The sequence below is a fragment of the Strix uralensis genome, chromosome 2, assembly GCF_047716275.1.
Source record: "Strix uralensis isolate ZFMK-TIS-50842 chromosome 2, bStrUra1, whole genome shotgun sequence".
Taxonomy (NCBI): domain Eukaryota; kingdom Metazoa; phylum Chordata; class Aves; order Strigiformes; family Strigidae; genus Strix; species Strix uralensis.
The window spans coordinates 70,742,679-70,766,685 of record NC_133973.1 but is presented as its reverse complement, the minus strand read 5'-3'; the positions used below and the strand labels follow the sequence as shown (position 1 = coordinate 70,766,685).

At 38.4% G+C, this 24,007-nt stretch overlaps 1 protein-coding gene across 17 annotated transcripts in view; it reads left to right on the top strand.

Annotated features, from left to right (window-relative positions):
• MCF2L (MCF.2 cell line derived transforming sequence like) overlaps positions 1 to 22,493 on the top strand; it is a 134,019-nt gene extending 111,526 nt beyond the window's left edge. For 8 of the 17 annotated variants that reach the window (XM_074859230.1, XM_074859225.1, XM_074859224.1 and 5 more), the window contains 19 exons: positions 879 to 955; positions 2,000 to 2,066; positions 5,533 to 5,648; positions 6,610 to 6,679; positions 7,870 to 7,962; positions 8,119 to 8,211; positions 9,560 to 9,685; positions 10,392 to 10,613; positions 11,188 to 11,280; positions 11,813 to 11,891; positions 12,045 to 12,111; positions 13,412 to 13,527; positions 14,173 to 14,259; positions 15,108 to 15,167; positions 15,521 to 15,595; positions 19,000 to 19,127; positions 19,736 to 19,848; positions 19,978 to 20,081; positions 20,206 to 22,493. In XM_074859230.1, coding sequence (XP_074715331.1) covers positions 879 to 955; positions 2,000 to 2,066; positions 5,533 to 5,648; positions 6,610 to 6,679; positions 7,870 to 7,962; positions 8,119 to 8,211; positions 9,560 to 9,685; positions 10,392 to 10,613; positions 11,188 to 11,280; positions 11,813 to 11,891; positions 12,045 to 12,111; positions 13,412 to 13,527; positions 14,173 to 14,259; positions 15,108 to 15,167; positions 15,521 to 15,595; positions 19,000 to 19,127; positions 19,736 to 19,848; positions 19,978 to 20,081; positions 20,206 to 20,300 — 1,881 coding nt within the window. In that variant the 3' untranslated portion in view covers positions 20,301 to 22,493. The other 9 variants (XM_074859229.1, XM_074859227.1, XM_074859235.1 and 6 more) reach the window with 6 other exon arrangements.
• Positions 22,494 to 24,007: the final 1,514 nt, after the last annotated feature.

Genomic DNA, 24,007 nt, shown 5'->3' with positions numbered 1-24,007 from the left:
CTTTGTCGCTGGGCTGGGTATGAGGGAAGGTAAAGTAAATAGTTGCCTATATTAGGAAAAATGTTAGGGACAGCAAAATATAAAATCTATGAACAGGAAACATTTGTTATTTGCCAGCAGTAATTGGCTACTCTCAAAACTGGCGAAAATGAAGAGATAGTTGTCATTGGCTACAAGACAGTTTCACCTGACCTAATGGGTTGCCATTCCCAAGTGGGGATGGTCTTCCTGCATTGCCTCCAGCAAGGAAAGTAACCTGACAGCAGCAACAGAAACAAGTAGTTTCCCACTGGGTTAGAGAGTTGTATCAAGTCAGCGAAGGTTCAGCAAAAGACATTGCAAGAAGGAAGGCAGAACCCACATGACCAGTAGGGACAACAGTTGGGAAAAAAGGGTTGGTTCAGGGAGGGATTGAAAGCAGAACCTCTCATTCTTTTCAACAAGCTGTAATTAGGTCAGTTGTTACAGTAGAAGTTGTAGGAGTGAACTTCTTGTGTCAAGTTAGGAAGTTACCAGAAAGTTAGCACAGTACCTCATTTTAAGCTTGGAAAACAGACTAAGGCCAGTGTTGCCTCCAAGGATGCTCTGATGTTGTCTTCCTGGAAAGGGGCCTCGAACCACGATCTTTTCTAAGCTGGTCTTTCATGGAAAACTCCCTGTGTCTGAATGTTCTTGTGTGCTGCAAGACCTTCAGGCTGAAGTGGATTTTTTTGCAGCATTCTTGCAAATTGCCTTCATTTTTAATGGAGCCACAGTCTTTCCTATGAAAATGCATGCAAGTAAAGCTGAGAGCAAAGCGCTGTATTTTAAAGTGTTTTTTCCCTCATCTGTAATGCTGTGATAATTTTTTTTTGTTGTTTGTTTGTTTTCTCCTTTAGAGTGAAATGACTGAACTCCATCAAAGCAGAGGAGGATCTACAATGGATGATGAAGAAAACCTAGCTGTGTTACGGCAGTAAGTATATTTTGATAAACAAAAACTGCTTTTTCCCTGACTTGGTTCCAGCAAACTCTGAGTTTGGCTAAGGCTTTGATAAGACAAGTATGCTTCTCTGAATTAAGCCTCAGTTCTTTTTGAAATGCCATGGCTATGCTCTGTACACACAGAGGAAGATATTTCAGTCTGTCTGCAGTATCATTTACAGTTTATATAGTACCAGACTCTAGCTTTCCTGCAGTGAGTTGATGCTATGGCAGGATAACTACATACTTTCATTCCAAAGAAGAGATAGTTTCAAGTAATAAGCCTCCTGTAAATCTATCAGGTTTTGGTCCCCATGCTTCAGAAGACTTTGTCTTTTTATATGACTCTTTTTTAGTCCCTGTTTTGGTAAGTGTTAAGAAAAATCACTTTCTTATATAAAAACTGAGCAGCATCACCTATGTTCAGAAAATGACTTAGTACCACCTGCAATGTGTATAGCAGAGCTTGCATTTCTACCTGTAAACTGGATACTTCCACTGTCTTTTCACTGTTACAACCACATGTTAAATCATACAAAATCACAAGGGGAGGGTGTTGTGGAGGAAGCATGCTTGCTTGACCAAACTTAAAGCAGCGTTGTGATGTTTCAAGTATGCACTAAATGCCTCTAAATTTAAAATGACTGGTGTAACTTTAAGTCTGTATTGGATAATCCCATGCAGCTCTAACTCCAGCTCCTGTAATACTTGGAAACCACAGCATAACCAGATTTTGTATGTACAACGAGAAAATGCTTCATTGCTTCAATTCAGTTACTACAGCATTTAAAATGCTAGATTTGACTTTTTTCCTGTTTAAACACATTTTCAAAAATTTTAAAATGCTTTTAAAATACGTGCTTCTCAATAAGGATATATAAACTGTTGACAAAAATATCCATGAAACATAACATTTTCCATTACCTGGAAATTGTGCTTTCATTGTCTGAAGTAAAGTAGAAACACAAAGTTAATGTTACCTCATTACTTTGCATAGGTGAATAGGCCTACCTTAATTGTCATTCTTTGTCTACAGGCATGTGATTAATGAACTTATTGAGACTGAACGAGCATATGTTGAAGAACTGCTCTGCGTTCTTGAGGTAAAGATTAAATTTCACTGCAGCTGTTAGTGAATCTATTTGTCTTCCATTTTATAGATGCTCTTATGCTTTCCTTATCACTGTAATGTCTCAGCTTGTCCTGTCAAGCAGTGTGGTCATTACATCTCTCCTCTCATTGTATTTTCACAGAGGCAGGAATGTGCAGTTTTTTTCTAGAAATACTCATGCAACTAGGATTTTGCATTAGAAAACACAAATCGGGCAGAAAATAAGAAATGTGTAACTATTTAAGTGGAACATAGTGAGATTTGTAATGATCATTAATTCCTGCAAAAGTTCATTCCAGAGTCTTGGCTCAACTCCAGGAAGGTTGTTTGTCACACAGGAATGTGAATCTGCATCAAGAGAATCTTGTGTTAGAGGAAAAAACTTGTTTCTTGCATCCCTCTTTGCATATCTTTCAGTGATCTTCCAAATATCTTGGGTACAACTGTGGCAACAGAGTCCCTATTTCAAAATTGTAGCAGAAACAAAGGTGTTCCCTTTGCTCCACACCTGTGGAGGCACAATTGCAGTACTGCTGAGTTGCTTGTGGAAATACGCTGCAGTGTTCTGTGCTGTTCCTCAAGTTTGTTAAGTCTTCAGACATGGATGCGTCGTTTTGTTCTAGTCCAGTTTGACTGTAAGAGATGATGAAGTTGCAGATGGCTGAGGTTGAATTATTTTAACCAGGATTAATTGGACTTGAGCCAAGTGGGTACTCTTGGTGTCTATGCCAATGTTAAGCTCCTAAATAGGAGCTGTCTTAAGTTATGGACTGGGAGTGATAATTTCTGAGTACGTATGTTAGAGTACTGTATGAGGGTTTTTTGCCTAGTTTGTGCTCAGCTTCCCATAGCATTTATGTCCTGGGTCCAGTCCAACTGCTAGAAAGTGTTGATGACAGTACGATGGTCACATCTGATGTGTGGTAATAAAGCAAGGTAGGTCTGGAGTGGACTTTAGGGATTACTTTATTCTCTGCTTTTGTATGTAATGCTATCTGTACAGTTTTGTTCATAAAATCAAGACTTGAATAGTTGGAGGATTTTGTCCCTTACTGCTGCCACTGGAGGATTGTTGCAGAATCTTTCTATTCCTCTGGTATTACTCTTGTTTTACATGGAGTGTAGGGCAACCGTTGTCTTGATAGGCCAAACTGTCTTGGTTTTCTGTCAATGTGGTAGACTCTCCAGTACATGCCAGGCACGCTTCTCTGTGCCTCCTTGCAGTTTGGGATTCATCTCTTCTGGGCTTGGGTGATTGGGACTGCCAGCAGTAATTCTGGATCAGATCCCTGCTGAGGTACGGTTCAATGGCAGTCTTCCAGCTTTTGAGTAATTCTAGTTATTAATCCATAGTTCTGGCTATTCTCCCAAATCCTGTGTTTCTCCTATTCTATTAATATTCCCATTTTTCCTGTAAAATAATCTGATACTCCTTTGTATGGACAGTGTCTCCTATTATTATGTCATATTTAATTGCCGTGCATTTTCTCTCTGCCAAGGATTCCAATAGAAAAAAACAAGGTTGATTATTAAGAAACTGCTATAGCTGCTTTTATCCAAGCTTGATAGTTTTCCTTTCATTAATAACCATGGTCATCCCACTTCAGACTGTGAATCCAGTAATTTTCACTGAGGAAAAATATTGGTCTAGTCTATTTTTAGGTATTGTATTTGACTCGTTTTTCCATTTACTTCGATGCTTTTAGAACAGCTTTCAAATGGAAGACTGAGCAAAGCTTTATATATTCTTAAAGTAAGATTAAAACCTGTGGCTGCATGGAATAGCTTTTCCTCTCCTTTCTTAAAACACAAGTACTGTGTAAGTAGTAAAACATTTCCAAAATTTAATATAAAAAAACCTTCGTAAGTACTATGTCAGCCTGAAGTGAAAAAAAAAATCAAAAGCCTTTTGTCAATGTATGGATTTCATGCTTTTATTCTTACAGAATGCCAAAGTACTGAGCTCTGTCAGGTTTGTTTTCACTGCAGCCGCTTTTCTGCTATGTTCAGCGTGATCTTTACTTCAAGTGGAAATAGATCATTCTTTTCATGTATCTCTTCACTGCATCTGAACTGCATGGTGGCTGCAGTTCATCTTTCCCAGTTAATTTTCTAACTCCGTTTTAGGTAAATTATTTTTATATTTTTTAAGACAGTACCACTTTTTTGTTGTTTTTTTTTTTTTTCCTCTCTTTCAGACTCTGCATTTTCCTGTTTGGGGAGAGATATGGGAGAGGGACCAATGGCTAGCGATCTATGAGCTCCAGCATCTTTGCCTATACCATTAGTTTTCCTTTCTTGTGGTGTTTGAGAAAAAAATACCCAGATTTTTAAAAGAATGTTTCTGATTTAAAAAAAAAAAAAAATAATCTAATCACTGTCCTATCCAAATACTTGAATTCTTCAGGCTAGCTGACTTTACCAGCCAGTTCTCCTACTTTTTGTTGTTTGGACATCCCTTTGAAATTGAAAACCTTAGTTGTAGGTACACTTCTGCTTATCCTTTCATTTAATTTGCAGTTTGTTATAATTCACTGCAGTTTATTGTAATCAATGTCACTAATGTAATGATCACCTTGTCTGTGATTATTGTGTTAAAAAAAAAAAAACAAACCACCAAACAAAAACAAAATATGAGAGAGGCAATCTAATCCAAATCTAAAGTAGGTTGCATTGTCTTCCTTCAGGGCCTGTACGCTACAAAATCTACTTACATTAAGAAATGTGCTTATGATACAGGTGCTAGAGCATTCTTGAAGTTTTTCTGGTTGATTTGTTGGAGGTGTTTTGTTCAGGGTTTTGGGGGGCATTGTTTGGTTTTGGTTTTTTTTAGTGTTTTGAGAGACCACGGATAAGCGACCTTAGGACCAGAGAACAGTCCTCGGCTAAAGCCACCTGTGTGTTCTCTTTTCCTTATCTGTACCAGATAAACAGACAAGAATGTGGCCTTATGTGACAAATGTAAGATGTCAGAAACTAAACTTACGACTTCTGGTATCAAATCTAATGAAAATGTCTTAAAGATAGAGTTTGCAGCTTAATGGTTTCTGTTACCTGCACAAATAACTACAGTCAACTTGTTAAGACTAACATGAAGGTTTGCTTGTGTACTGGAATTGTGGCTTTAAACTGAGAGGTGTAAAGTCTTAACAGAAGAAGTACAAACTATAATTTGAAAGCAGTATGGGAATGCATGGCCTTTTCTTGGTGGAAATGACTGCAAACTTTGTTTCAGCCTTGCTTAACTAAAATTGCAGTAATTATTCAAGTGTCTTTCTAAAGACTGTAAGTGTGTCTTACTGGACTGATGGAAAACCAGTATTCGTATACTTTTCTCATGATCAATACTGAGCCCTTTCTTTGCTGTCTGTCAGCCTGCAGGCAGACTGCCTTGTCAGAGAGAAAGAAATACTGCAAGTAAAGGGAGATAATCAGTGTGCCTCTATCCTGTGTTGCAGGGTTATGCTGCAGAGATGGACAACCCCTTAATGGCTCATCTCATTTCACCAGAACTCCAAAATAAGAAGGATATCTTGTTTGGGAATATGGAAGAAATTTATCACTTTCACAATAGGTGAGGATTTTCATTCAGATCTAAAAATAGCATTTGGATGGGATTCTTTACTCTTCTTTTAATCTGATTTAAATTGCTGAAAGACACTTACTGAGTCCCACTTGGCTATCTGGCATGTCAAAATTCATAATGCATAGAAGAGGAAAAGCAAGATACCTATAAAAGATCAGCAGAGCTCTGTGAAACTTTACTCAAATGTTTGCAGTACACAGGTAAAATTCTGCATTGTGGTCCTCTTCCTAAAGCAAGATCCTGGTATCTGGTTACAAGCTAATTAAAGCAAGGTTTGTTTGGGTTTGGGTTTCTTTTCTTTTTTATGATTTTTGCTATGAAAAGTAAATTATTATTCTAAGCCACAAATTCTCAACTTGTACATCTGCTTGAGGCTGGTTAATTTTATACCTTAGTGACCTCTCTGAAATTTGAATCCTTGCTGCTAGAGAGGTGTTTCTTCACAGGATAATATTTAAATTGGTAGAAAAGAGAAGTATTTTCAAGAGAAGTTAAGCACATTAAATAATTGTTTCTTATTCAGGCAAAACTAGACTGGAAATTTTGCCACTGTTTTTTTTTGTGTGGTGGGTTTTTTTGGCTTGGGGAGGTGGAGTTCGGTTCATTTGTTTGCTTTGTGGTGTTTGGTAGTATTTGGAAGGAAAACCCAAACACTTTAAACTGTACAGATCCTGCTGCTGAATACATAGGTAAGGAAACAAAATCTCCCTTACATCCCAATCTTACTTGATTTCGGTTGTAGCAACAGTAAGCTAAAAGAAATTGGTCAGAATGTTTGTTTTCTTTTGCTATCCCCTTTTAAGTACATGATGTAGAAGGGTTTTGTTTAGTTTTCTGGTACAGAACTGCAACTCTGTTTCCAGAAGCTTAGAAAACGAGTTGCAAGAATGTGAATATTTGCTACAACTTTTTAAGTTCTAAAGCTCTAAGAAAATCTTCTTCTTTACAGAATATTTTTGAGAGAACTAGAAAACTACATAGAATATCCAGAACTAGTAGGACGGTGCTTTTTGGATCAGGTATGTGGCATCTTTTGCCGGAATTTTATTCATAAACCATTCTAGGACTGTAACATACAAGAGTGATTTTCATGTAGCAATTGCCACTGCATCCCCTTTGTTTGTCTTGAACAGGTAACAGGTTGAGAATGTAGATGTTAATTGAGAGTTGGGGATATTTTCCACTGTGTGTGGTAATTAATTTTGTTAGAAAGAGCTACTACCTTGTTGAAAGGAAACTGCTTTATTAAAGTGGTAGTTAGGAAAACATGAAGAGGAGTCATGCATCATTTCACATCACTGTAAATTGTTGGTTTGCTTGGTTAGATTTATTTACTGGATTTTCTTGTTGTTGTTGTTCTTTTCTCTTTTCTTTAAAGAGTACACCTCAACAGAGTAAGTCCAAATTATTTTTATTCTGAAAAGAGAAAGCTATGACAGAATTAAACCTTTTTAATCTGGATTTATTAAACAATGAGTGTCACCCGTAGTATACTGAAGGCTAAATAGGAATCTGTTTATGGAAATCAATCTCCTGTTGTTGCTGCCTATTGATGCTCTAAGACTTCTGGGAGGAGCCATCCCTCCCCCTCCTACTTAACAGCTGCACCCATGGAGGTGCTGTTTCCTAAAACTGAGGGACAGAGGTACTCTTGTGCCTGCTGATTTCCTACCTAGTCTTTCCTTTATATCTGTAGCTACTATGACATTTTCAACAGTCTTATTTCCTTTTGCTTTCAACAGTTGCTGAAGTTATGCTATTTAGTTGCTGAAGTGATAAGGGACAGCAAACTGCTTGGTCTACCGCAGTAAACAACACGTTCATAAAATAAAAATGTATAAAGAAAAAAGGGCAAAGACTTTTAAAAGAGTTGCACAGAGGGACTCACAGTTGGGCATTCATAGAAGTATTTTTCATATTATAATAGAAATATATTTGTAAATACATGCTTCTTCATAAAGTGCTTAACATTCAACTGAAACAAAAATTAACAGGAACATGTTATTCTGATGTTCCAAGTACAAAATTAGTAGCCATTACAAAATCAGTGATTTTGAATAATTTGGTTTTGCTTGGAATGCCTCAAGGAATTGCATTTTTTTATTGTTGGTTTTTTGTAGCCTTATCAATTACAAAAAAAATTTTTATGAACTTGGTCTATTAAAGTTATAAGAATTTATTAAATTTTTGTGTATCTACTGAATTTCAGATGAAAGATTTCCAGATTTATGAAAAATACTGTCAAAATAAACCTCGATCTGAAAGTTTGTGGAGGCAGTTTTCAGATTCTGTATTCTTTCAGGTATGCTTGCTTCAGTCTCTAAAAGAGTTGTGGTTTTGGTTTTGTTGGTGTTTCGTTTTGGTTTTTGTAATGTAATATGATTAATAAAAAATCGTATCAAGAACAAATAACAAAAATATTGATTAGTATCCTGATGAAATCCAACACTGATTACAGGAGTGTCAAAGGAAACTTGATCACAAGCTCAGTTTGGACTCATACTTGCTGAAACCCGTTCAAAGAATAACCAAATACCAATTATTGCTAAAGGTATGTGTTACTAAACTATAATGCTAAGTACATTTTGTGCATTTGGGTTTTTTTAAATGCTACTTCTCTCAGCCTGCCAGAGAGAAACCTAAAAGTTAGTGGACAGATGTATAAATCAAAACAGAGAAAAATCTCAGTCTATCAACTTTCAGGAAGGACCAAGAAACCTATGCAACAAAGAAAAGAGAGTATCTGAAAGAGTTGTTACTCTTCAGTTATAGTCGCCTCATACATATTGCAGATATTTGCCTCGCTGGATTCTAGAAAATGCATTCCAGGAAACTTACTTGACTGAGAGCGCTGTGCAGTGTTTTTATGGTGCTGTAGTGATTCACTTAAACATGCTATACTGAGAGAGCAAAATGAAGCTATATTCTCTCATAGATTTTTAAATTAAAGTATAAGGTTTTGCCATGTTTGAAGTAAGAAATATTTCCCACATAGGCACATGTTTCAATAATTGTATTTAACAGTAGTTTAAAAGAATTGACTCAGACCAAATTTACTCTTGAGTAAAATTGAGCTGAAGTTAACAGCTTTTAAAGAATTAATTACATTAAGCTTGTGTAAAGAGAGTAGTAGTATTAGAAAGGTTTTTGATTTAAAGTATCTTTACTGCCTGCAGTCCGTGAGTAAATGCTTATTCTCATACGACATAGCGCTTAGGGATGTGGTGTAGTTGGGAACTGTCAGGGCTAGGTTAACAGTTGGACTAGATGATCTTCAAGGTCCTTTCCAACCTAGGTGATTCTGTGATACTATGAAGTCTAGGTAGGGGCTTCCACATGAACTTGCAGCTATGTTTATCTGGATCAAATTGGAAGATGCAGCTTCACAAATAAGCCCTTTGGAGAAGGGATCCCTTTTTAGATATGTAGACAGTGCTCAGTGCAGTAAGTTTAAGTCTGTTACTAGCATCACAGGCCTCATCATAATTAAAATAATAAATGAAATTTGGCTGTGTTTTTACATTTGTTCACTTCTAAAATGTAACATATCTAAAAAATCCTTTTGCTTGTTTATTTTTGGGGGTTGTTTTTTGATTAATTTTTTTTATTAGCAATTGTGATGAAAAAATGTTTGCAAATTTAGTTTTGTAAAATTCTTAGGTAGAGTTTACAAAACCATTAGATTAATTAAATATATTTGTCTAATTAGCAACCAACATGAGAAGTAAAACTTTAGGGTCTTCTGAGTTCCAACCAGTATTTAATCCACTAGATTATATGGTATAAAACTACTGGGTAACTTTAAAAACTTAGTCCAAATTCAGTTTTAAAATTTGAACTTTCTAGTTACTGCTGTTTCCAAAGCTCAGTAAATATGTTGTCATTCCCTGCCCGCTCAGGAAATGCTGAAATACAGCAAGAACTGTGAAGGTGCTGAAGATCTTCAGGAGGCATTAACTTCTATACTGGGTATTCTCAAAGCAGTTAATGATTCTATGCACCAGATAGCCATTACAGGCTACGATGTGAGTAACAGTATTTTTACTTACTTTTTAATTTATTTTCATTTATTTCTTAGATATATGTACAGTATACTGTGTACTAATACTGAGAATGTTTTACAAAAGGTGCCTTTAAACTGAATTGTATAATGAAAATAGTGGAAAATGGATCTCTCTGTACTCTTCTGAAGTTTTCCTGCTACGAATAATGTTTTGCTCCATTTAGCCAAGTTTTTTTTTCTTTGATCTACTTGACACTGAGTTAGAAACTGAAAATCGTCATGAAGAGTCTGGTTTAGGCTACTGCCAAAGGGGAGTCGCTACTAAGTTTTTATATCTATGTGTAAAACTACACCAAAAACTTCGAGTTAAAAAAAGCAAAACAAAACACAACGTAAGCAGCTTTGGAGAAGAGTCTGGGGGAGAAAAACCCAAACAACCAAATATGTGTATTGTGCCCCCACCTCTCTCTGTGTGTAGATTTCTGTATCTCTGCTATTGGTACTCTTGACTGTAAAATCCTGCCTGAACAGTGCTGAGGAGAGAAAATTGTGTGTAAAAAAAAAAAAATCCAACACTGACTTTATTTTTATTATGTTTCCAAATCCAACATAAGCACTGATGTGAGAGATTACTTGGAATGACAGAACTTGTAAAGACCTGTTCAGAGTATGCATTTTAGTCTGATGTTATCTTTTTGTAGTTATTAATATCGGGTTTTTTGTTCCAGGGAAACCTGAATGAGCTGGGCAAGCTTTTAATGCAGGGATCCTTCAATGTCTGGACTGATCATAAAAAGGGTCACTCAAAGGTGAAAGATTTGGCACGCTTCAAGCCGATGCAAAGACACCTCTTCCTCCACGAGAAAGCAGTGCTGTTCTGTAAAAAGCGAGAAGAAAATGGAGAGGGATATGAGAAAGCGCCTTCTTATAGCTACAAACATTCCTTAAATGTAAGACACTGAGCAGTCCAGCAAGGTTGAGGTACTGAGGGCATAGCCTGCAGTAATACAACATTGCAGTTTTCTGTCTGTGAAGTTGTGTTAGTTTTGCACTGGGAATTTCGTCCTTCAGGGCAAACCTAACTGGTGCTGCAAGTCTGTGTTACTTTGTGTGGCTGTCTGTTAGAGAGATGGTGGGAGGGAAATTACCCTTTGAGGAAATCCAAACCATACTAGTCTAGCTGAATGGCAGTTGCATTAATCACACAGAAAATGTAGAGCAGGGTAGTACAAAATAGATGTAAGATTTGGTGGTCTGGATTTTAAGAGACATCTTGTGTGTCAGTCCCAATGTAATGTACCTAAACGTTTCTTCCCTCCAAGGTAGCCAAGCTGATACAAAGCACTAAATCTCTATGTCCGACATGCATATCGTATGTTATTAGCTATTCTTTTCCTTGAGCAAGAAGCCAAATGTGGTTTTCCTTTTCAGAAATAGGGTACCAAAGAATACCAGTAGCTGCCTGCTTCCATTGTTACCATAATTGCAATGTGGTCGGTCAGCTTCTGTTCTCTTTGCTTCCAGATGGCAGCAGTTGGAATAACAGAAAATGTCAAAGGTGATGCAAAAAAATTTGAAATCTGGTATAATGCAAGGGAAGAAGTTTACATTATACAGGTAAATACCATGCCACTACATTAAAAAAAAAAAAAAAAAAAAAAAAAGAGAGAGAGAGGAAAAAAGGTCGGGATGGAGGGGAGTCTAACTCGAAGAAGATCTGGAGGTTTTTTTCTTCTGTTATATTGCTAATAGACAGTGATGAGGAACTGTAGAAAATGGGGGAAAAAAAAATCCAAACCACCACCAGATTAATTTGTAAGGTAGTTTCTTAATATATTTCAACTGCAGAGTCTTCTGGGGGAAAAAATAATCACGTTTTACAATATCCATGGAGGATGTCTTATACACCATTACTATTGCTCTCACTAGAGTAGTGGATGCCTTGGGAGCCAGGGTTTGACTGTAGCACACGCACAGCCTCTCTCAGCATGTTCTAGTTATTACAACTAGTTTCTGTTCACTGAAGGACTAGAAAGGGACCTCTGTCTGTCCCTCTTGAAGGATTCTTCCAAGGCTGTGCTTTGGCGTGCAGATCTTTGTGTAATTAGTATTCCATGCTTGATGGCTGATTGTATTTATTTTTGGGTAGGCACCAACCCCTGAAGTTAAAGCTACTTGGGTAAATGAAATCAGGAAAGTGCTGACGAGTCAACTGCAGGCATGCAGAGGTAAAATATTTTGGATCTATATATATTTTTTAACCTCGTTTCTCTTTGAACTTCAAAACCTGCCCTGCATATCTTCTCTGTGTAGGACTGTAGAAATTAAAAGCTCAAAACACAAATCAGTTTTAATAGTTCTTTTTCTTTCCTCCATTACAGAAGCTAGTCAGCACAGGACACTAGAGCAAACACAGAGTTTACCTCTACCAACATCATCTTGTACAAGGTAAGTGTGTTGCAAATCAGCCTGTCTGTCTTGTAAATATACTAATATTTCTAATTTTCAGTTCTTCATTGCTCCTATCCTTTAATACTGGTCCTTATGTTTTGGGGGTTTTTTAGGTCTCTTCCTACTATAAAGCTGTAAAGCTTGGGGTTTATATATCTCCAGAACTGTTAAACTGAGCAGCAGTGGCCTGGGCTTTGCCAGTTGATAGAGAATAACACAGGAAAATCATTTTCTGCGTCAGCCAAAATCCTGATGGTGTTATGGATCTGTTTGTTGAACAGCTAATTATATATTTTACACCCCAGATAGGAGTGTTATGTGGAGCAGCATTTTCCTTCTTTCTCTATTCTTTTCCTTCACCTGGATTATTTTTTTCTTCCTTTGCCAATGTAATGTTATCTTCATTTTTTTGTCTTTTTTGGGGCATTATCTTTTCTCTGTTCCTTGTTCTTTTCCTCCAATATCTTTATTTTTAAAACTGATGTGTTGATTCCTCCAGTGTCCCAGCTTCTGAGTCAAGCTTTTTTTCTTTTCCTATTTTTTATCTTTCACCCTACCAACTTGTATATTCTTCTGCTCCCATCTGCTGTTCTGCCTTTCTCTGACACCTCTTTTTAATCCTCTGCTACTCACTCATTTTTTCATGATATGTGTATATACACATAAGCCCATGTGTTCATATCTTCAGTCATTCACACATGGTGTGTGCTCGAATATGTATCAGCAGCTCTCTGCCCTGTATGTTTTATGCATCTACTTATCACTCAGGGAGAATGTCCCAGATGCATAGTATTTGTGGGGTGTCTTTCTCCATTCCATTCCTAATCAGAGGTGTGCTGGGAATCCAACTGCAAGATCCAACCTATGTTCTTTGTTCATCCCTCATCTCTTCCTGTGTTAAGAACTTCTGAGGGGGGCAGAGTTTATTCCTTTCTTTTTCTTTTTTTTCCTTAGTATGTTCAGGAGGCAACTGTCAGCACAGAAAGTGTGCCTGTAGCTGAGAGTGAGTGGAAGTTGTCCTGAGCTGTCTTTTCAGTAGCTCCCCATGCCATAGTACATGCAACTGCAGTCAGTTAGGGGAGCTTTTCTCCTTTGTATGTGCTCATGGTCTTTAAATGCACAATGACTAATGACTTTTTTACTCCTGGAAGCTGTGATCTAGGAAGTAGCTAATAAATGGTTTTTAGCCTGTATGTCTGCACATAAAAGGCATCCCATAACCGAAGGTCATCACCCATGTTCAGACCCAGGTTTGCTGGAGATGGATTGATTGTCTTAATTTTCTTCCAATAAACAGTCCTTCACGGAATCACATCAGAAACACCAAAAAACTGGAGGAGAGAAAAGCTGATCTTGCAAGTCTAGAAGGTTATGGCACCACAGTAGCACCAAAGTGCCCTGAGAAAGGCAAAGGTGAGTTTACACATATGTATTGTTATCTTTAATTGTGAAGAGCATGCCTGCACTGCAGATGCACAGGCAGATCCACCAGCAGAGTAGCCACGGTAGTGCAGGGAAACACAGCATTACACCTGAACGAGCAGGGCTTTGCTGCCTTCAGCCCTAAGGCAGCCCACCCACAAAGTGCTGCCCACGCTGCACCAGCATGCTGGTCCTATCTGCACTTAGCTTGGGGTTTCTGCATTCCACTGTGTGGTATGGACAGGCCCAAAGCCACCTTGAATGAAGGGCAGCCAAAAGGAGGTGGGAAATATGTGTCACGAGGCCTGAGTCTGCAGTAGGTCTTCTCTTAGAGCTGCCCAGCTTCTCAGGGTTCTCTTCCTCTCAGTAGATCTCCTCAGTAAATTACATGTTCTGAAGAATTTTGGTTGGGTTTTTTTTTTTTTCCTCCTGAATTTTGGTTGAACCAGTGGCAGTACAAGACCCTGCACACTGAGAACAACTGGCCACTTGGGTTCTTCTGTTGTAGCTCAACTTTCAGTTTCCCTTTCTCATTCTAACATGCAGGTTTCCTGGCAGGGCTGCAAACAATTTTTTTGCCTTGATCTTTTCATGGCCTTCTCCCCTTTCTTTCTGTGTCTCTCTCTTCCTTTGTAGATGACACTAGCTCTACCTCAGAATGCTCTGTACTGTCAAAAAAGCGCTTTACTCTGCAGGGTTTTACTAACCTCAAAAGTCAGAAAGGTAATTTTAAAAAAAAGCTAGACTGTTTTCTGTTTAAGGCTGTAATTGAAACATCACTTTGGACGTGTGTGTAGTGTAACAGGTTTACAGTGTACGTGCTAGCTTGTTCTCCTGAGTTCAAGCTAGGTTCCTGAGTCACTGACCCTGACAGGGAGATTTCAACCAGCTCCAGAGTGGGAGGGAGAGATGCAGCTGGCAAAAGTGAAGCTGTTGGAGATGTAAGGGAACGATTGCAGTTTCCAGTGCTTCCAGCCTCGCTATTGAGGCCAAGGAAGGAGTTTATAGTGCCTCATTCCTGTAGGAAAACTAGAGGAAGGAAGTTGTCTTCAGATCAGACACCTGGCCTGCTTCTAGCTTCAGTGGATCTGCCCCAAAGGCACTTGTACTTGGCAAAAAGGAATCAAGGTTTTGATAGAGTATTTCTATATTAGCATCCTTTCAAACAGAATTCCCAAAGCATGACTACAGCAGAATATGTATGACAATGTTGTTTTGCTGAATACAAAAATAAATAATAATTTCCCTATGCTTCCAGAGATGGTTTTGGTTTTTTTTTCTTTTACTAAAACACAATAGGAGTCTGAGACCTTTCTTGCTTCCTCCTGCCAAGTAATCGCACTGGTACATTCACTTGTTGCTTTGAACAGCTGTCTTTGAACAGTCTAAATTGCATTAAGATGATGGCACTTGTTCAAGAGCATGATTTTTTTCAAATTTTTTTTCCCAAGCATCTTTTCAGAATGCCTTTTGAAAACCTGATTACCTTTGAGTTCCTTCTGGAGAGACTCTAGGGTTGTGTATCTAATGCTAATGAGGTGAGCACTAATATCCCATGCTTGCCTTGACAGAAACTCCATCTCCTTCTGCTAAAAGCCAGACATTGCCAATGATCCTTCTTACAGGACCAGGTATTGCTGTAGCACTAGATTTATATAAAAATGGTTGCTTAATTTGGTAGTGTTTGTCTAAAATTGAAACGAATTGTATTCAGTTGATGTCTAGTTCATTTAGAAAAGTTTACACATACTTTCATCTATTACTGTAAAATTAATTTGTCAATTTATCTTCAAATAACTACATGTAAATAATTAATTCCTTCTGCTGTAATTGACCAATCATGGCTAAAATTAGAGTGATTACAGAAACCCACTTGTTTTCCAGTGTAAACTCAAAGGTATTTAGCATGCAATCCACCTATTCTCTTTTTTCCAGTTCTTCAATATCTCTCTTCTGTGTTTTTTGCCTATTCATCCTCCTGCAGCTTCTCCTACCAGTCCTGACAAAAAAGCTAAACGACATGAAGTAGTGAGTGACCCAACTCCTTTTGGTTTAAGAGGTATAGTGATACCACATCTTGTACTCCACAAATATCCACATATCCCTCGTGTAATATGTTACATCAGAGAGCTGGGGATATCTATATGATGCTGTTGCATGCAGCAGTATTGATATCAACTGAGTTTTTCCAAGTGGGTCTGTCAGCTTCTGTATATACTGTTTTTGATAGTACAACTGGTTGAGGTTTTACCTTGGCATCAAATAAAGTAGCATATGGCTAACTAGTTTTTAGGAGTGGGCAGTGGGAAAGGGATCTTCTGCTGAAGAAATAACCAGAAGCTGGGTGTTTAATGGAACTACAGTGGCATCCAATTGCTATGAGACACATGGTTTTCCAGTTAGTGTCCTCCTGTCACTGTGCCCCTTGTTGAAGGGATTTAACTTCTTTAAAATGGAAAAAAAATAATCCAAAACTCATGCACTCTAGTCAGAGTGGAGATCATCACTGTCATGTGGAATTTCTATTTTAGATCTGCATTTATTACTGTAGTCACAGTTCTGTTGTGTCTTTCTTTGGGTGATAGTAGGCAATTTTTACCACCCTGTGAACCCCAGATGATTTAACTGAAACCGTTGTAGCAGGTTGCCTCCTGTCCTCCCATCCCACAGCTAAGAAAAGAATAGAAAAGCATTTCAGTTAAATGACCCATTTCTAACCAGCAAGGCTGTTGGTGAAGGCTTGAGTGCAAATCCCAAGGGCTAATTAACTAGAAAGTACAAGGAGAGCAGTCCCTCTCTTCCTGACTCTCTTCCCACCACCGTCTCTTTTAGAAAATATTATTCTAAAGATGAAGCTGTTTCAAGCCCTACCATCACCCCCCTCTCCAGCTTTCCACAGCCTTTGTCTTTGTCTCACCTGTGGACATGATGCAGGTTCAGCTGCTGTGTTGGGGAAACTATGCAACACCATTCACCTTGTCTGAGCAGCAGGCAATGTAATCCCAGGCCAGGCACATGCAGAAACTCTACAATATGGGAGTTACAAGGTTAATTTTCTGCAGGTAGCAATCAAACCTCTGAGATCTCCAGGTACCATGGAAATCCTGAGGTTCTGAAAATGCTATCAGAAAGCAAAGGGTGTTTTGTGGCCTTTTCCATGGATGCTGGAATTTTCCAGGGTGGAGTGTCCTTGATCATTGCTGATTTACAGTAAAATTGTTGGGTCCTTGGAACAGACTTGTCTGATTTGCTGTCCTGTCCAGCAGTCTCTCACTTTATGAAACCACTAAACCAAGCAAATGAATTTAAAACATCTAGTAACTCCCCTTTCTGTCTTGCACCTTCCAATCTGTTTTCTGACACTATCTCTTCTCCTTCTGCAACTCAGAGGGATAAGCAGGCAGTTGACCAAGGCATTTCAGGATGAAACTGCACCAGGTGATGGTCACAGCTCCCCAGTGCAGAGTGCATTGCCCACACTCATTTCCTTTCACTGCTATATTGCTCCTACTTGCATCACAATGAGCTCAAGGAAAATGAATTACTGACAGAATCACATCTTGCAGATAGATCTTATCTCTGTGAAGAAACCTGTGGGTCCATTTCTGAAGAGAAGTGGTTAATGAATTCTTGGTTTTCCTGGCACCATCAAATCTAAACTAATTTCTGCATAACCTTGGCTTTTCTGAAGACTGTCTGCCATTTTCTGACCTTTCCTGCCTTTATAGAGAGCTCTGATTTAGTCACACCATGCAGAATACACAGATTGAATGTGCATGCAGAATTTTGGTGCCTGTAGTTAGCTAATACGAATATGACCATAGTGACTGCTTCCCTTCCCCGCCCAGGATCAGATGAGCTTTTATACGGACTTGTTAATAGTAGCTTGTACAAGGAGTAGAAGTGCTGTTGCTGTGGGAGGATCGGGCAGGTCTGCTCTTACCCACATCAGCACAATATATGTAAAGGAAGAGGCTGAGAAACAAGAGCTGTTACTCAAAATGTTCCAGATGAGCAGGCCAGTGAGTATGATGCTATGGGCAGAGCAATTACAGTGATTTCACTTTCTTTTTCTTTTGTACAATGCATTGGTTCTGTTTCTAATGACAGCTTGGAACAATTAGAAGAAACCCAAGTTTTCTTTTGCTGCTTTGTTCTTAACTTGGAAATAATGGAAAGGGTTTCAGCTGTGTTGCACAAGCCAACCAGAAGATGTGAGCTTCCAAAGAAACTTGCATGGAATACAGCAGGAATTTATTACTCAGTTTCTTCACAGATGGAAGTTCATTCTTAACCCTGGACAGGGCCAAATGGGTCAGTACTTCTAACCTTGTGCAGGTCATCCAACAGCGCAGGCGAGGTAAAAGTCCCACTCTGTTTGGTGTGCTCTGGGGTGTGATTTCTTTCTATGATTCTTAGATTGCTTTGGCTTTACTCTGACGATGCTCAGGCTTTTTCCTAATGCACTGGTATGACCAGCCATGCGACAAATGCCTCAGAAGCAGTGAAGAGCAAAAATGCTGGTGCTTTCTCAACTTAATTCATAGTTACATAAAAGTTGGGAGGTTTGTTCTTCCTTTCATTCTTTTTATTGAGTTTCATTGTTCTTACCCTTTGGCTTGAACCAAAAATCTTACTTACAAATATTTATTTGTCTTCTATCATGACTCTTTTTTTCATTATAAGCTCAACACTTTTATATTAGCAGCTGCTGACCTCAGTGAAAAGCATCTTGCTAGTAAAACTTACCGTAGTTTTATTTGGAAAAGGATTTTGTGCACTCTGGATATGATTCAGCTTCGTAAATAAATTAAATGCTTCACCCTGAGAAAGAAAAGGAACATTTGGCAAGAAATGACAGACAGGATATTGTTCTTGTGGTATTTGGTGCAGTGACTTAACACCAAGGTAAATCAGCATGATTAAGTATCCTTGAGTCAGCCTGAATACCCTTAAATAATAAGCTGCCTTGTCATGTGAAGTACAGAGTGCCTGTAGCTTGTGCTGAATTTCTTGACAGCTCTAAATGCTCAACAGTCTGAAGGAGGCAAGGTACATCCATCCCTTGTTCCAGCAGGCTGGTTGCTTTGTTCATCCTCTTCCCATAAAGTGTATGTTCCCATCTTTTACCTCCTCACAAGAAAAATAGTATCTATCCATTGCTCATCTTTGTATAAGAGAGAAATAGTTGCTTTTTAGTTGGGAATTTGCGTTCTTTCCGTCTGTTTCCCTCTCTGTAAATCTAAAGGGCCAAATTCACTGCTGTGCATTGCCACAACTGTGCTTACTCTGATGGAAACGGACCAACTTTTGCCAGCTGTGAATTTCACCCAGTGGCTGTAATAACTTCCCTGTGTATGGTTTTCCTCCTGTTTATCTTGATCACTTAAGAGCTTTTCAGTGGGAAGAACATTTCTCCCAGTCAGTGGCTTGCTGTTAACTGTCAGCTGTTTGTTCCCCAAGGTTGGGCTAAAACATCTCATTCTCTCGATGTGTCTGAAGAAAATGACGGCTGGTCTAGTGCTGAAGATCCACTGAATTCATCAGATGCAGAGGAAGAAGGAGGAGGAGGGGGAGGCGAGTTGAAGCTGGTAACCAGCAATGCTTTCCTACTGAGCTATGCAAATGATACTAATACATTGTGTGTGGCAGTGTACAGGAATGCTTTTGAAGCTTGCAGGAAAGAAAGTGTCTTCCCTGACATCCTCAACTGAACAAAACTCGTAGGGCAATGGCAAATACCTCCTCTTAAATCAGACCTTGGAAAGGTCCGTCTGTGTCTCTGTGTACCTGTAGACCAGCAAGGCTGTGACTGCTTATGCCATAGTACAGCAGTCCAGCGATGACGTGCTCAGCCAGTGTACATCATGTCGCTAGCTTGCCAGCTTGGTTTGAGGTTTTTTTCTCTTGTATGTTTTTTTTTTCTTTTGATTTTTTTTTCTGTTGAGATTTGAATTAATTGTTGTGATGGAAACATTTCACTGAATGTTTTTCAGGGTGTGAGAATTCATGTACTGAATTTGCATGTAATCAAACAGCAAAGTTTTACTGCCTCTCAGTATGTATATTTACACTATCTTCAGCATGTATGTGCATGAGAAAGAAGGGAAAAGTACTATAATTTCATAACAAAAGCTGCAATGTACCTTAAAGTACTCAATAGAAATAATTTGTTTATGTTTCTTCTCTGTGCGTTTAGACTCCTGGTAAATATACAGTTGTGACTGATTATGAGAAAGGAATTTCTGAAGAATTTACAGTGAAAAGTGGAGATCTAGTCCAGCTGATTCGTGAAGGGGAGGATGGACTCTGGTACGCAGATCTGTGTTTGGAAATTTTTATACGCAGAACTGTGTTTGGAAGACAAAACTTTGAAAGCTTAGGGCAAAACTTTCAAAGGCATCAAACGAAGCAATCTGACTTTTTTTTTTTTTTTTTTAGGTATGTAAAGAATCTGAGCACTGGTAGAGAAGGTTGGATCCCAGCAAACAATCTGCTGATGCTCATAGGCAATTCAAAATCAGCTCAATCTTTAAGCAGCTCTGGTAAGCTACTTATTTTAAATGAGATGATTGTCTCTCTGAAGATTTCTGTTATCAAAGAAAGTTGTGAAAAACAACCACATCATATTTTCTTGTGGGGTTTTTCTTTCTTTCTTTCCTTTCCCAGAATCAGGCACTGCCTCCAGCACTTTGAGCACATCATCAAGTTGCAGTGATAGCTGCAATGCCAGCAGCACCAGCTTCTCGGACATTAAGGGCTAACATTAAACTTTCACCTCACCTCCATGGAAGGTAAATCCAGAGTTTGTCATTTTGTGCAGAGTTCTGGACACTGGACTCCAACGGAGAACCACCAGTTCTGTGTTGCCAGCTCTTGAGTACTTTCAGTGGTGATTTTTACAGGTTCTCCCAGAAGATCCCAATGAAAAGTGCATGGAATGTGAAGTTGTAAATAAAAGTTAAATGATTTGAAATAGGGTCTTGTAGAGGCTTCTGCTCTGAAGTCTGAAGCTGCAGAGCTGTTAGCATAAAACACATTTTCTCACTGATACGCAATCAGTTTTCTGAAGAACTGCATCATGTTGTAACAGCCAGAATCTGAATGTGAGCAAACAAAATGTGTTCAGTGCTAAATCCTCATTGTAAGCTAATAACATAGCAATCACATAGCAATGTACAGGATAGGTATGAGGAAAATCAATCCAAGTTTACAATTTCTTCTCCCAAAAAACCCCTTTCTCCAAGGACATACCTCAGTCAATGCAGTGAGTGGGACTCTTACAGCAGCCAGGAAGGAGGTTTGGTCCAGCCTTTTCTCTTTGGTCTTCAGGATATTCTTCTTCTCCCTAGAGATTGGGATGCAGACATGACCAATTCACTGACCACAACAGCATTAAAAAAAACTATTATTTTCTCTTTTCCAACCTTTTAATGATGTGTGCAATGGAATAGCTGTTTTCTGAGGTATTTGGGCCTCAGAACCAAATTCTTTACCAAGATCACTGTTTACATAGCCTTGACAATTTAGTAGTATCTTTTTCCTTAGACAGGTGCACAATGAAACACAAATGTTCTTATTCACTAAATGATTTCTTAATAAACAGTAATTGCATGGTTACCTTCAGCTCTCACAAGTAACATGCAGTTACAGGCAGGGGAAACTATTGTGGCTGCCATATGGGTCAACAGCCTTCCTTCAGACAAACCTATGAGGGCTGGAAATCAGATGTATTTTTAGTCAATAGTGTTTGTTACAGATTTATTCAAAGAGAGCAAAACAATGACATAATTTTTCTATAAAAGGGGAGCATGGGAGAAAAAATAATTATTAGACAAACGTCAGACTTATGCTACAGACAAGTATTTTAAATTTTTTAAAGGAAGGGTGATGCTAAACTTCCCATTTTTCAAGGTATGATGTAAGCCAATGTTATAAATTTTCACTTTGTCAGACGTTTTTTGCATGTCATCCTTACAAACAGTCCAAAGCTCTGTGCATGTATGGAATATTGTATTCATTCCTGTCCATCTCAAATATTTTTACTTCTATGAAAATAGGTTCTTAACTGATTCATGTACCATATTACTTAAAAATATTGCCAACATTAAGAGCTCAATTTTTCAGAAGCACTAAGCACAGCAGATTACATCAACAGGAACTGCTGTTAATAATCAGACCCTGAAGTCTATCTTTATGCCAGAATTTTATATTTTGGCAGCTGCAGCTTAGGAAACTTAAATGAGAAATACTCTAAAGAATGATCTTACTCCTGGGTTACAAAAGCAACCCTACCCCAGATGCAATCCAAATGCAGCTGACCATGGTCAGTACAAATTCAAACATATATATATACACACACATATATTTATGCGCATATATATATGTGCATGTATGTGCTTGTGTATATATGTGTGTGTGTAGATGTGTATATGTGTGTAGATATAATGTATCAATGTAAAAGATGTATTTATAGTCTTCATGCTGCTGAATGTGTCACTTTACAATTCATAAATACTTAGGTTTCTTGCAATACTGCAATATAAAGGCTGATCAGGGTTTTACTTCAGGCATCTTTTCCAATGCAAAAATCCTCTGATCTTTTGTTAATTATCCCATATAATACTGTGCTGACCAGGAATTTTTAGTCTGATATTTAACAATGGTATGGCAACATGAGATTCAGCTTATCTTCATCTATGTAAGTTATTTTGTAAATTAGCTGTAACATAATTTTCTTATATATTGCTGTCATTGCTAGGATGAGACTGTCCTTTCATTTCTCACTGCGGGCTCATTTGTGTTATTTCAATGGATTTCTCCACATCATTGCACTTTAATACAACCCATTTCACCATTTCCTTTTTTACTGCTGTTGTGAATTAGAAGTTCAAAGTCAGAGGTCTCTATTGTAATTAATTTGAATAAATTTCAGCGCTTCTCGCTGAATGCCTTTATATAGACATGCTCTGTGTTTTATTTTGTCTCACAGTCTTTAAAGCTTCTTATGGGTTTCATATAAAAACAGAGATAGGCTGAAGGATTTGGAACAGACAACTACGTCTGTCTAGCTGTTGCTTGTCAGGGTCCGTGTGTTTAAATCCTTTCCCTACTCATTCTGGACCATCTCAGAAAAACACCATTTTACCCTTGCGACCCTGTCTCACTTACCTGGCACTGGGGAATTAAAGCGCGTCTACAGGCTGAGGATAAAAAATGAAAGTCAGCACCAGGTAATCAGATTCTTTCCCTCTCTCCCACACACACTTTTTTGAAAGACAGCAATCACTGTTGGGTTTTCCTGAAGAAAGCTGTGTATCCTGTGGTTGTCCTCCTCCTGTACACATGCTCCTCTTGATCCTGTGGTCTTAACAGAACAAGTTGGAGGTCCGTGTCTGGCCACAGCTGGGTCAGAAATGAGAAACCATGTTCACCCTTGCAGCATCTGAAGAGGAACATGTTTGCGCATTCACTGATTAATGGCTTTAAGGACCATCACACCATGGCAGGAGGTGAATTTCTCACTGACTGGGGTGATTTGAGCTGAGTTGGTGGCCATGTGCAATTACACCATTCAGCTAAGGTGTCACTGGGAGTTGATCACTTTGATTTACTCTTTTTCTTGTTAACATAACAGCTACCTCTGTAGTAGGTAGTCCTACTTTTCTGAGTAAAAGGAGGTCCAACCTTTCTGAGCAGAGCCACATCATACTTGTTAGAGCAAAATTCCAGCCCAGATTTAACTTAGTGGAAAGTAAAGAATTTTCTATATAAAAACCTAATAATAATTGATTTCTTTTTAATTGTAAGCATATTTATTTCCTACTGCAAACACTATGGACTCATCTTGGGTTTCTTATATCCTAGATAACTGGCTCAAAGTTGGAGCACAGTCTCATAGATACAGAAGTGGTTTCCTAGTTGGAATACAAAACCCTCTCTCTGTTCTGCACAGATGTTGTCATTGAGCAAAACCGAGGACTTTGGACCGTAACTCATTTACTTCACATCTCAAAATGCCAGGGACTCCCATTCCCCTTCTGTATCATATGTCAGATGATTATTATGAACTACACTGTAAAGTTCAGAGTGCCCATACAAGTCCCCAGAATTCACAGTCTCTCTAGATTTGTGTGGGTGAGTGCCAGATCTGCCTCATACAGGGGAGCTACCTGAATTCAATTCCCTTAACTTAGGATGTAGGAATAGAAGAGCCAGATTCTGTTATCCCTTAAGATTTGGTGTAAACTGTGTCTAGATACCATATTATCAAAGTAAGATGTTTAGATGTTGAAGTAGCTTCTCTGGGCTTTCATTGAAAGGAGATGAATAGTTAACTTGTAAGCTATGATGGCCACATTAGCAATAACTATTCCTTATTTTAACAGTTGTTAAGGATGATAAAGATGAGATCCCTTCAGAGACTCATAAACAGGTGGAAAGAAATGAATGGCTATGTAAAGACTCTCGG